This window comes from Drosophila eugracilis, unplaced genomic scaffold (genome assembly GCF_018153835.1).
Source record: "Drosophila eugracilis isolate 14026-0451.02 unplaced genomic scaffold, ASM1815383v1 contig_2088, whole genome shotgun sequence".
In the NCBI taxonomy this organism is placed as follows: Eukaryota; Metazoa; Arthropoda; class Insecta; order Diptera; family Drosophilidae; genus Drosophila; species Drosophila eugracilis.
The window spans coordinates 788,495-800,510 of NW_024572964.1; the positions used below are offsets into that span (position 1 = coordinate 788,495).

A 12,016-nucleotide genomic window follows, 5' to 3' on the forward strand; every position below is an offset into this window, starting at 1 on the left:
TGCTGTGTCTGCACTGAGAGAAATGAAGGTCAACTCTGATATTATAACTCTTTATAAATATGATCATTGCAGGTGCAACGTTCCTTATGCATCTCTCTCTTTGAAGTAACTGAGACTCACTTCTAACTACTTACCACCCCTTTCTTCGAGTGCATTCAGACAGATTTCACCTTGTCCCGGCCGCCTGACAATGTCGTCTCGGATCGATCCAGTTCGCGTCCAGCGTCCAGCGTCCAGAGGCTACTTACTCCGAGCCATCTGTTTGGCCCGCTTGGAGTGGAGTGGAGTGGATTGGATTGGAGTTCGTCTGTGGCAGCTGCGTTGGCCGTTAGAAATGCTAATGAAAGTCAGGCGTCCGTCCATCGGCATTGGCAGCTGCTGCAGTGCCTCAACCTCCCAACCTCCCAGCATCCCAACTTCCCAGCCTCCCAGCTTCCCTCGTTTTGCGGTGCGTTTTGCGATTTGATTGCATGGGCATAGAAAGTTGCACGGCTACCGTTTTTGGCGGCCAGCTTGGAACAGCTGCCAGGGGGATTTGCCATTGGTAGTATATCGATGTCTGCGGCTCTGGCTCTGGGAATGCTCTGCATCCATCCAGCATCTGCGATACATTTTCCTCAAGAGAGAGAGAGAGGAAGGGAGAGAGAGCGCGCGCGGAAATTCTGCACACGTGTCGATCGTTCAAGTTTTTTATGATTGCGCATATGTAGCTTCCTGCTGCGGGGCAAGGACGTTTCGGTTCGGCTCGCCTTTGTTTCTGCCTGCCTTTCACCCTCCCAACCCCCTTGGCAAGGCCCTTCCATCCTCATCCGCATCCGCATCCGCATCCTCCCAGCTGTCCACGTCACATGTGTGCGCTTTCCTCGCCTCGATCACACATGCAATGCAGCCGGCACTCTCGGATCAGGAATGTCAGCCTGGCTATTCCACGGCCCATATGCCGGGTTTCAGTCAGGGAGGTCGGGAAAAGGCGATATTTTACGTCGATTTCCCTTAAATATTAAGTTAATCATAATCAAGGAATGAAATGAAAACTATGTACTTTAAAAATGTGAATGGGAAAGGGATTTCAAAGGGGTTTCTTCTATTGGACTCTTCTGATATAAAATATCATAAAAATAGACTTTTCTTTAAACTCTCATGAACGTGAAGAAAAGTATGGGAAGTTCAAGAGTAATATTAGTCATAAGATATATATTATATTATTACTATTATTTGTTTAACAGCTTTTCCCAACATTTGGCAACTATCATCATCTCTCAGAGGATCATCTCTCAGAGGGGAATCAACTTCAAGACAAAGCCCAGCAGCGACTTCAATCGACGGCTGGCAACCAGTTCGCGTCATCATTTTTATGGCATCCAGCCGCCGCCGTCGAGGAAGTGAAGAGCAGCACATGGCCACCGCCTTCTCCTCCTCGAGTTTACCACAAAAACAAGGGAAATCTCAATGGGATCGTGGACATGTGCGCGGAATGCCTCGAGCAGCTGTCTGATATCTGTTCCTCGCAATTTGGCAGCGGCAACTGGGCAGCTGATAAGGGAGGAGACTCAGAACTCAGAACTCAGAACTCAAGACCAAAGCCCGCATAGATGGTCGAGAGATTTATGAGGGCATCTGAGATTTACCCAGATTTTTGTGGGAAAGTTTTAGCTTATAGAAAATCGAGAAGAAGTTATGCAGTTTCCTACTTTCTCGTTCAAGTTAGTAAGCAATAAAAGGTGAAACTATTTTAGGTAAATAAGTTATTAAGTTAAAAGAAACAAAATACTTCATCAAGGACCCAGGGCTGCCAGGATGGGCAGGCACCTTCCAGAGATGATTACCTTCGGTTGAGACATCAGCTTAGCCCCTTTTTCGAGTGGGCTATATCGGCTGGAAGTCATCAGGAGGAAGCCACTTTTGGGCCTTTTGTGGACTTAAGCGGCTCAAGAAGCCATTTGCCACCGCACGACACCAAGCCACCGAGCCATCGGGCCCATCCATCATCCCAGATATGACAAGTGGCCAAGTGGCCTTCCTGGCTTCCTTGGCTCGATCATCTCTTAACTTAAAAGCGAAAACAAAAACAACAGCTCTGGCGGGCTGGCTGGCTGGCTGTTGGCCTGTGGAAAATGTAAGCAATTAGCAACTGGCGACAAATTGACGAGGCCGAAACAAAAACCAAACACGCACGAGAATCCGTGGGTTTTGACCACCTGCCGAGATTTTGTGCAAAAAGGCAGGGGATGGGGAAGCGGTGTTGTGACCAGAAGAGCGGATTGTGGCCATAATATTTGCGCCGGGAGGCGGCTGCTGCTGCTGCACATCCGACTACCTGCTCCCGAATGAAGTTGCACCGGCCAAATGTCTCACTTTTGGCAAGCCTCTAATGCCCTTGGCCATTATTAGCGTCTAGACAGATCCCAGCACCTCTGTCGCCGCTCTAATGAGGATAGTAATTCCTTGTTAGAGATCGATTTTCCATCGATAAAGGTTCGGTTTGCAGACGCAACTGAGGCACCTTCTTGCAGAGATAAAAAGGATTCAATTATGCTGATAAATATTGGTCCAAGATGGTGGCAAGGTTAGCTGTAGTATCATCCTAACTTTAAGCTAAATCTCTTTTAATCCCACAAACATCCTTGAGCTTCGTTGGCTGTTTATCAAACAGATATTAATCTACATTCAAGGCCCTATTTGCTTGCAGTTTCGGCTCACCTCAGCTGCTCTCAATTAACACTGTGGAAAGCAGGGGAAAAAGCCCGGTGTGGCCGAACGGTAAATGCAGTTCAAATAAGGGCAGCCGCGCCGCAGTTATCCTGCAGATGCGATGCATTGCCCAACTGCCCTCCAACTGCCGTTTTTCCACTCAATTAGGGTAGCAAAAAATACATCGCACATTTGCCTAACTATATATACCTTCGATTCCAGATCGGAGGGAACGAACTGTAGCATATGTGACGGCGTGCGGCGAGCGGCGTTCGGTGTTCGGCGCAGTTGCTGTCCTGCCGAGGAGCATTGTTAATCGTATCCTGCGTAATAGCATAATAATCCCTAATCGCATCTGATCTGTTCACCTGGTTGACACACTATCTCCCTCCCTCTCCCCTCCGGCAGCTCACTCTCACTCTCACTCTCTTCCCCTGCCGAGAAGCCGGCTGCACACTTTCCAGTCGCATTTTGGCTTCCATCGACGTGTCCCTTTGTCCCCGAGTGTCCTTTTTACCCTGACGGGGCTGGGGTTATTTTGACAGCAGTTCATTTGCCTTCTGCCGCCCTTCTCCCTTTCCCTGCTGCGTGCTAAGACTCTACACTGCCACAAAGAGTCGGAAAATGTATTCCACGGTTTCCCAAATCACTGAAGTCAAGTTTTATAGTCTAAAAATTGGTTTTCGAAGTGCAGACAAACCTCAAACTTTTTTATATTTTAAATACCTGACTGCTGGCTGAGGAAAATGTGTCTTTTGAATTTAAATTATTTTTATTTTATTCTTGAATTGCCATTTTTTAATGTCACAAGTAAAAAGTCACAAAATTCATGGGAAAGTTTGAGTCATTTAATTTTTATAATCGATTGAACTTTGGTTAATAAATTTCAGATTTTTAATAGGAATTCCTAGAAAACATATCAGATAAGGAATTAGAAGAAGAGCTAGTTCAAAAATAGATAAGAACTTAATCATAAGTCCGAATACAAATTTAATCTTCAAGCAGATTTGCTTATAAATACGAACATTCCTCAGCTTCTTTTCATCTCAGTCTTGAATTGCCATGAAAGTGCTGGTACGTAGAACGATCCTTAATCCGTCTGACTATTTAAGTAATCCTAATTTGCATATTAGTTTCTTTTAGTTGTTGCCTTCTTGGCCGTTCACCTTGTATTCTGTGCCCCAAACATGATGGAAAATGCTGATGAATACGAAAGCTTAGAAAGCCTGAGCAGCGAGTTCCTTAAAAACGAATTGGAAGTTCCGCAAGGCGACGATGTGGAAAACACAGTCGTATATCCAAAAATTTATTACCGATTATAATAACTAGAAAACTATATCAAAGGAAATGAATATTTAAACTCCTTCTCCATTCTTCTGTTGATGAAACTTTAATAAATTTCCCAATATTAATATTCCTTTATATGACATTTTACGGATTTTGGAATCTCAAATCTCTCTGCCAATAAATCGGATCATTGCGAGTCTGGAATTCAGCTGAGCTCGGCGGTAATTTTCATGCGTAAACAAGAAAATCATTTCTGATTCAGTTCCCATTCCCACGCAATTGAGTTTATTGTTACGCCAGGGAAAGCAAGAGGGGGGTAGAGTAAACAAAAGCCCAGCCATCATCGACGCCTCAATGAAACGCTTTTCGCTGCGAAATTAGTATTCAGTTACCATTCGGACAACGACAAGTTAAACAAACCTGAAAGCCATGGACGGAGGCCGGATGCGACTGCAGTAAAGTGGAGTTCGAGGCGACGAGCCTTGGATTCGACTGGGATCTCGGATCTTGGATCGGCAATCGGCAGTCATCATCTCTGGCCATATGCAAAATATGTTTATAAATAAACGACACTTGGCGAAAAGAAGGAGTAACTTTAGTCAGAGGAAAACAACTTTATATATCTTAATACATATCTTAAACTAAGTCTGATTAAGGATTACTCCTTCAAAGAAAGGTCAGTCAATGGTTACTTAACCCTAGAAGACTTAACCTTCCCGCTTGTCAAAACAGTTTTTGAATTTTTATCGGTGCAGCGAAACGGTTCCGAATTCCAAGGCGAAGTCCTTAATGGGATGTCACCGGAGAGTGACAGGGCAGAGCACCCCTTTAATGGCAACTAGATGTCCTCAGCTGGGACTGGGGACTGGAGTGGAATCAGTGCGGATGGGACTGGGATTTCAATGGGGATCGGATCGTATTGGAGATAGCAGATTGGGCCAGAGGAGGGGGCTGAGTGACTGGTATTGGATTTCAACATGCAATGCACGCGGCGCGGCATGCGGCTGCATATCTGCAACGCCATCTCTCGGATACTTCTCATCCCGATCCCCCCTCCCCTGCCCCTGCACTCATGCATTTAACTATAAAGGCCCCTTCCCCAACCAGTTCCCCAGCTCCACCGCAAGTGCCCGCCCGCTGATTGACATGTGATCCTCATCTTCATCGCATCCTCAACAAAGTTTCTATGGCTTGCAAATATCTGCCCTCCTCTCTGCGTATGCTCTTCAAAGGGGTACTTAGGGGCACTCATAGATCAGACCCAACAAGGTTAGGGTATCTATCTTAACGCCTCCTCCTTTCATCATGGACTAATGATAGTTATCATGGTGATAGTTCTAGCTGCAAGAAGAAACGAAATTCTGTTTTGTGAACTTAAGATTAAGAACACCTCACTGATCAGAGGAATGTAGTAAAAGCGAGAGAAGAGACCTTCCCTTAAGACAGAGAGTATTTAAGTTCGGTGTTTCCCTTTCTGGTTTTCAGACTTTACGCTGCTTTTAACCTGTTGTTGGTTCTTCGGCGGCGCTGCTCATTTGTCATTCAGGCGAAACACTAGCAAGTCGTAAAGTAAGCTCCGTTCCCGTTCCCGTTCCAGTCTCCTGACATCTCCCGAGGAAGACGGGAAATCATCTCGAGAAGTCGTTGCCGCTGCAGTCATAAAATTATGATCGGTATTTCTTCCCCCTGCCCCCTCCCCTGGGAAACTTGAACTGTGTCGCGGTTTTTGCCAGCATTTTTCAGTTATTTTCGAGTTTAGTTTTTCGACGTGGAACATGGATTTCTGTTGTATTTCATGCAACACCTTGTCCCCCGACTTCCAGGAACCAGACTCGGGACATTCCTCGGCTGCGTTTCCACGGAAACTTGCAAATGGACCGCCGTAATTAAAGGCACGAGAGCGAAGGAAAGCAAACAGCTTTAAGGCTTTTCATTCAGCTGCCTTATAGAAGCCCAAGGAAACCCATCCAAAGCCGCTTCAAATGCAGACGACGTGTCGCTTTTCACAAACAACGACGCGCCGCGCTCGTTTTCATTGAAAATTTCCACAATTTCCTCAATGGCCTGTCATGTGTGTGTGTGTGTGTGTAATACGATCGTGAATTTCTTGCCCAGAAACCCTGCAACTTCTTCGCTGCCACGGAGTGGGAGTGGGAGGAAAGGCGAGGCGCCGCAACCACTTATGAGTGTTCAAGATGTCGTGGATCCAAATTAAGATAAGACTCAGATAAGCCGAGCGCTTCGCTTTGGCTGCTTTAGAAACTCGTTAATAAGAATTTGGTTAAGCCACTGATAACGACTGGTTTTGGACTTATCTTTCTTCGGACTTATTATGACAAATTGGAAGACTACCGTTTAATCTTGTCCGGGAAATTCAAATGAAAGTGGCCCCCTCCAACGGCGTTTTCAATCTAATTTAGCCATGCATAAACTTAATATTCATTCCGTAATTAATCAAGCCCTCGTTGAGCCGCTCGCATTGTCTTTTTCGCCTTTTCGTGTTGATTGTGGAACCTCCTTTTCCCACAAAACACTTTTCATTCATTTTCATGCTCATTCACAAAGCATGAGAAGAAAGAAAAACAAACATCACATACGATAGAGAGAGGGAGAGCCAGAGAGCCAGAGAGGATGGAGAGATTCATAACTATTGAGCGAGAGCTAATGCTCGGGTCTTCTCAGTTTGACTGAGAAGGGCAGCCGACCAATCACAAAACCATTTCCCCTCTTCAGAAACCCGAGCATATTGCATCTTGTAGAGATTGTTCCGATTTGTTGGAGAACTTTCAGGAGAGCAATCCCCAAAGCCGGGTCTACAAAGGTGAATATAAGTGGACAGTGGTGGATAAAGGGGAAATGTTGATTCTTTGGATTCTGGATTCATGTGTAGTTGGTGATTTGGATTGGATCTTGTGGATTGGATTTTGTGGTACGTGGAAAAAGGAGATGGAGAGTTGGTTGGTCTTAATGTGGAAGACAGTTGGCCTGTGGATGGTGTGGATGTTGAGGAGCAGGGATTTGGATATTATAGAGTGGTAATGTCAATGCAGTTTTAAATATATTTTTAAAACAAAAGACTTCATTTAGCTTGTTGGTTTCATTTCCCCGTTATAGTACATTTATGTTCATCAAGTGTCCGATAGTGGTGGAATCTCCACAATATCCCCTCCAAAATAAGTTTCAGCTTGGATGTATAGATCCATTTATGTGGTGAATAACCTCTGTTCTTATGGATTTCAAAGATGCTCCCCAGACTGTCCAAAAAAATACTCTTTTCCCCTTTAGGAACTCTCCACAGAAACATCTGTAAAACCAAATAAAAACCCTTTCAAAAACTCTCCATCTCTCGCTCTCCAAAACTTCGGCTTCAAGCCGTGGTGGCTAGTACTTTCCCCTACCCTATCGCTCTCTGTCTCTACAACCACCTCTCTCTCTCCAGCCGACGAAACCCGAGAGCAAAGACTCCGCCTATCGGCGCTCTTCGGGTCGGGCCTTACACATCTAGCCACTCGGGCGGTATAAAAGCGGGCGCTCTGAGCGCACACTATTCATTCGTCGCTGCTCTGCCACTGTTAACGTTTCTGTTGAAAAACGACCGTTCGTTGAGAAAAAGATATAGAAATCGACCGTGTCGACAGTTCGCTGAAAAGATATAGAAATCGAAAAACACGCTGGATTAAAGTGTTTCGCACCAAACTTCGACAGAGTGACAACAATAAAGTGAAGTGAGCGCACAAAGCCAAAACCAAATCAAGAAAAAAGAAAGCAATCTTAACTGAACCTCGCAAGTAATCCGGTACGACCGTGTAACAACCGCCAAGATTCTACTCAAGGAGCGTAAAGCAATCATCTCGAGAATGAAGTCCCTGACGGCCGTCTGCCAGACAGGTGCCTCCGGAATGCCGGCCCTGAACGCCAGCGGGCGCATCTCGCGCCATCCCACGCACCGCGGCGACGGGGAGAACGCCGAGATGAAGATGTACTTGTCCAAGCTGAAGGACCTCGTTCCGTTCATGCCCAAGAACCGGAAGCTCTCCAAGCTGGAGATCATCCAGCACGTCATCGACTACATCTGCGACCTGCAGACGGAGCTGGAAACACATCCCGAGATGGGCAACTTCGATGCGGCGGCCGCTCTGACGGCAGTGAATGGTCTTCATGAGGACGAGGACAGCGACATGGAGGATGCCGATGTGGAGGCGGAATCGGAAGTGGATCCAGATGTCCTTGCCCAGCGCTTGGCCGCCGAACAGCCGGCGAAAGTCTCTAGTCCCGCCGCCCGTCTCCCGCTCGCCGATCGCCAAACGCCCAACACCCTCGTGGCGCCCGCTCACCAGCAACTGCAACTGCAGCAGCACCAGCAACTGCAGCAGCAGCAACTGCAGTCACAGCAGCAGCTGTCCAACAGTTTAGCATCGGTGAGTTAACAAATAAATTGCTAAAATAGCGGAATAGGAAGTAGGCAGATGGGCACAGCGGAGGTCGAAATAGTAGCAGAAATTAAATGGGAGATTAAAAAATCGTTTCTTGTTTTCTAAAAAATATATTTTATTTCCAAAACTGATCTCAAGAGTTGTAAACTCTCGGCTGCAAGGCAATGAAAGAAGATTATGAAATCCATCGCCAGGGTTTTGAAGACCCGTTTTACGACTGCAGTTTTCGGGTTTTTCTGAGTGCCATTATTTTGACCGCGGCTGTGTGACATTTGCATTGCAAATTCAGGAGACAATTGAGTGTCAAAGTGTTTGGTTTTGCTTGTTGTTGGCTGGCGAGTGACCTCATTCATAAGGCGATTGACAAATGTTTGCGTGAGTGTTTTCTGTTTTCTGTTTTTCGTAAGGACGCCTATCAGGAGGCGGTTTTTTGGGAAATTTCACTTCTCGACAACAATAAATCTGAGCGCCGACCTTCCCGATGCCCAGCCGCACTCTTCGCCCAAGAAATATGAAAAATTCATTTCGTTTTTATAGACATTTCACAGACTGTCCCAGTGCGAGTGCGACTGTGTGTGTGTGTGAGTGTGTTCTGCGGTTGTTGTCGCCGTCGTTTTCTTTCTTTTGTGTCTTGCCTATACGTAGCTGTTAATTTTTTCTCGCGGCCTTTTTCTGTTGTTGTGATGTTTTAAATGAACACCTGCAGATACTTAAATTTATTTCACATACACACACACACTCACTCACTCACTCACACACACACACACGCACTGCGAGCTTGAAAACGGAATTTGAAATTGGGGAATCATCAGTCTTCGTATTTTTCGTTTTACTTTGTTTTTGGCTTACTTCATTAGCGCTCGGCTCGCCTCTTCCTCTCCTCTCTCCACCTTTTTCGGTTATTAATGATGCTGGCGAAAAAGATTTGTTCGAGAGCCACGTGAAAACAGGTTCGAAAAAGCTCTTTTCAATGGGTTTTCGAACAAATGATCGACTGGGTGGCCCCGGCAAGTGTAACTAATTTTTGGTATCGCTGATTGTTGATTAATCGTGGAGGTGGAAACCCCTTTCTTCTGGCAGAGATCGACCTTCCCTTTGAAGTCACACACAGCTCTGCGTAGGTCTCTTTTCCTCCTCTCCTCTTTCCTGCGTAACTTTGTGCTTCTCTTGCAAAACATCTGCAACCCACAAACATACATCTTTGTTGTGTAAGTGTGTGTGTGTGTGTGTGTGCGATGTGTCACCACCACAGCAACAACAACAATGCGAGAATTCTTTCGAAAACACGCACACACACTCACAGGGACACATGGGGGCACTCAGAAAACTGTAAAAAGAAATGCACGTGTTCAAAATGTTCTCTCTGTGGGTTGTTTTCAGTTGTTTTTGCTGTTTCTTTTCGTTTTTTATTTTCGCGCAGCTGTGCGCCAGTCGCCAGTCGCCAGTCGGTCGCTTTCTACATTGTAGCCCCCCTCGGCGGATCCTGCCCCCCTTAAATGCCCGCCCCCTCGCAGTAAAGAGCGTGGAAGAGAGGAGAGGGGAGAGAACATGAGGGGAACACTGGGGGAAAAACTTATTAGAATTTTCGATATTTCGTAGATCTTTATTCTTACATTTTGTGATTATCTGGGAAAATGAAGAGTAAATTTCCTATAAATACTTTTTTACAAGTTTTCCTAGACATACACTTATTTCTCTCACTGTATAAGCACCCAAATGAGTACAAAACAAAAGCTCAGTGACAGCTCGTTTGATTTTCTTGGCGCCCCTAAACTGCCCCAGCCCCTGCTCATAGCATCGTCTTCCCAGCGAGTGTCCCAAAAACAACAACAAACAACGGGGAACTAATTGATAACACAGAATGGCGAAATAATACAGCTAATAAACAAATTATTGTACTTGAACTGCGAATACTAATTGGAATTTCCCCGCTCTCTCTCTCTCTTTCTAGCCTCTGAACGCGGAGAAGGACAGCAGGCAGTCGTAAGGGGGAAGGAGGAAAGGCCCAGCCGGGAAACCTATAAACTATTAACTAAATGCATAATTAAAGTACAGTCAAAACTCCACTCGCAAACCTTCGGGTGAAGATCTCCGCATAAGTAACGTGTAAAACTCTCAAGAAAAAGATAAACTGCAGCCTAGCCCAGGCGCGTCTCTGCAACTCTCTTTTCCCGAGCACGGAAGGTCGGGGAAATGAGATCTCGCCTCTGGCCGAACAGAGTTTAGTTTAAACATTTAAGGATACGAAAAGAAAACACAACAACACACAACAAACACCTAGCATTAGAGCATCGTAAGGAAGTAAACATTATGATTAAATATTAAAATATTAACTAGGATGGCGCTTAAGAACGAAACGAGAAGAGAAGAGAAGAGAACTTGGCAAAGCTTTAAACAATTTAATTTTCCTTTAACGCTTGAAATTACACTAAAGCATATATTTTGTTTTCCTAATTTTAGTTTTGTTTTGGTTTAAACTAAAAACGTAAAGATGAAAAGATGAAAAGAAGAAAAAGTGTTACTAATGCAAAGCAACAGAGATCAGCAATAATAAAATTCTGCTTAATGAGTATATGATTTCCATCTGAACGATTTTCCTATTAATTTTAATCAATGAGAATTTTCCTATTATTGATTAGCCTCAGCCAATCAGCCAACCAGCCAACCAGCGACAACAACAAGAAAACCAACCAACTCAGCAACACTCACATTCAGATTCATTAATTTATATCGAAAAGAAGAGAGAGAGGAGTTCGTTTAGTGTTTAAGTTGAGAAAGTAATTTCCAGGCACTAATTTTCACTCACACACACACACACACACACACCTCATTTGTAGTTTTCCGAGTCGTTTCCTCTTTTTTTAATCGAATTAATAGTAATTACCAGATATACACTAAACCTATAAATATACATTAATATATGTTCTGTGATCTGTAGCATACTTTGTACAAAGTGTTTTTTTAGCATAATTATGCGATTAATTATGATTTGATTGGTTTGATCCGCAATCGAAATTACACTTTTTGTTCTCATTTCGATGGAAAACACTCTGTCATGATGTAAAAAGAAAACATTGATGATGATGCGAAAAAATATATATCTAAAGAGAAGAAAAACAAACATTAGCTCTTAATAAATTGCAAAATTAAAAAATATTAAAAATCAAAAAGGCCACTCTGGGTTTTCTTTGGGCGGGAGGAGGGATTACGCAGCTACCAGAAACTACCGGAAAAATCTACTGCTAACTACCTGCAAGAAAAGCATTTCCCATGTAAACAAGTGCAACGAATCACCAGAACAATGAGCTGCATGGCAGATAATGCAACGGCCATGGGCGAGCGAGTTTTCTCACGCAGCCGACGCCTTTGTCATTAGGGTTCGGTTTTCCCAGGTAAAACGGCCCTTAGGGGCCGCGTGGAAAACTCGACCTGCACACGTGTGCGAATTGCGGACGGAAAATTTCCGTTGAGAAACATTTCCTTCACCTCGGCCTGCTGGTTTTCCTTTTATTTCGCCTTCCGACCGACCACTTGGGTGTGGATTTAGTTTTCGGTTTTTTGGGTTTTCTTTTCTTTTTTTTTGCCCGCAGCTGCCTGCCCTCCCA

The 12,016-nt window shown here is 44.7% G+C and overlaps 1 protein-coding gene across 1 annotated transcript; it reads left to right on the forward strand.

The window, feature by feature from the left end:
- The first annotated feature begins 7,530 nt into the window (after positions 1 to 7,530).
- LOC108104708 (protein extra-macrochaetae) lies at positions 7,531 to 11,420 on the forward strand. Its single transcript, XM_017210927.2, has 2 exons — positions 7,531 to 8,396; positions 10,363 to 11,420. The coding sequence occupies exons 1-2, from the start codon at positions 7,836 to 7,838 to the stop codon at positions 10,396 to 10,398; spliced, it is 597 nt and encodes a 198-aa protein (XP_017066416.1). The 5' UTR covers positions 7,531 to 7,835; the 3' UTR covers positions 10,399 to 11,420.
- The last annotated feature ends 596 nt before the right edge of the window (positions 11,421 to 12,016 follow it).

What these genes read in the sequence shown, in the direction of transcription:
- LOC108104708 (XM_017210927.2), top strand. Translation starts at nt 7,836, where the DNA reads ATGAAGTCCCTGACGGCCGTCTGCCAGACAGGTGCCTCCGGAATGCCG. An exon ending in TGTCCAACAGTTTAGCATCG is followed by an intron (nt 8,397 to 10,362) that starts GTGAGTTAACAA and finishes CTCTCTTTCTAG; the next exon opens with CCTCTGAACGCGGAGAAGGA.